Source organism: Sesamum indicum, linkage group LG4, assembly GCF_000512975.1.
Source record: "Sesamum indicum cultivar Zhongzhi No. 13 linkage group LG4, S_indicum_v1.0, whole genome shotgun sequence".
NCBI classification, from domain to species: domain Eukaryota; kingdom Viridiplantae; phylum Streptophyta; class Magnoliopsida; order Lamiales; family Pedaliaceae; genus Sesamum; species Sesamum indicum.
In genome coordinates, this window is record NC_026148.1 from 15,115,457 (window position 1) to 15,116,028 (window position 572).

General features: G+C 36.0%; 1 protein-coding gene across 2 annotated transcripts in view; it reads left to right on the top strand.

The window, feature by feature from the left end:
* LOC105161104 (alpha-taxilin) overlaps positions 1 to 572 on the top strand; it is a 7,789-nt gene extending 7,217 nt beyond the window's left edge. For both annotated transcript variants that reach the window (XM_011078690.2, XM_011078691.2), the window contains exon 12: positions 133 to 572. In XM_011078690.2, the coding sequence (XP_011076992.1) occupies positions 133 to 267 (135 nt within the window). In that variant the 3' untranslated portion in view covers positions 268 to 572. The remainder of the gene's footprint in view (positions 1 to 132) is intronic.

The window sequence follows — 572 nt, forward strand, 5'->3', positions numbered from 1 at the left end:
GAGAAGTCAAGTTATACTCCAAAGGCAGAAATTTGTGAATTTTATTTACTCTTCTAATAGATTTGTGAACTTCCTTATACCTAATTGTAGTTCATGCACTTAAGCATAATTACATTCTTCTTCTATGAGCAGCGTGAACGCATGAAGAAACAACTAGAGAAAACAAGAAATCAGAAGGAAAAGCTTGAATCGCTATGTCGGTCCCTCCAAGCAGAGAGAAAAACACATTCTGTTCAAAGCAGTAGCTCAGATTCGATCCCAGCATGAGCATCCATAAATGAATGTATCTGCTTTAGTAGCATTCACAACTTACAGACCATAACTGTTCTTCCATGTTTCCATTGTGGTCTAGTAAAGGTTGTGCCAATGAATTTTGGTGGGAGAGTTAGGTGGAGTTGTAATGTTCAAATATGCATATCCGATGTATATTATGTCTTGCCAAGAATTCTCACAATCAGTTTTTGAATTAGGTTAGTAGATGATTTTTTTTTTCCTGGCTTGTTTCACTTGCTTTCTCATTCCAAGATTAAATTTTTGTCAAGTGTAATAATGCTTCATCTCCGCTTTCTCTC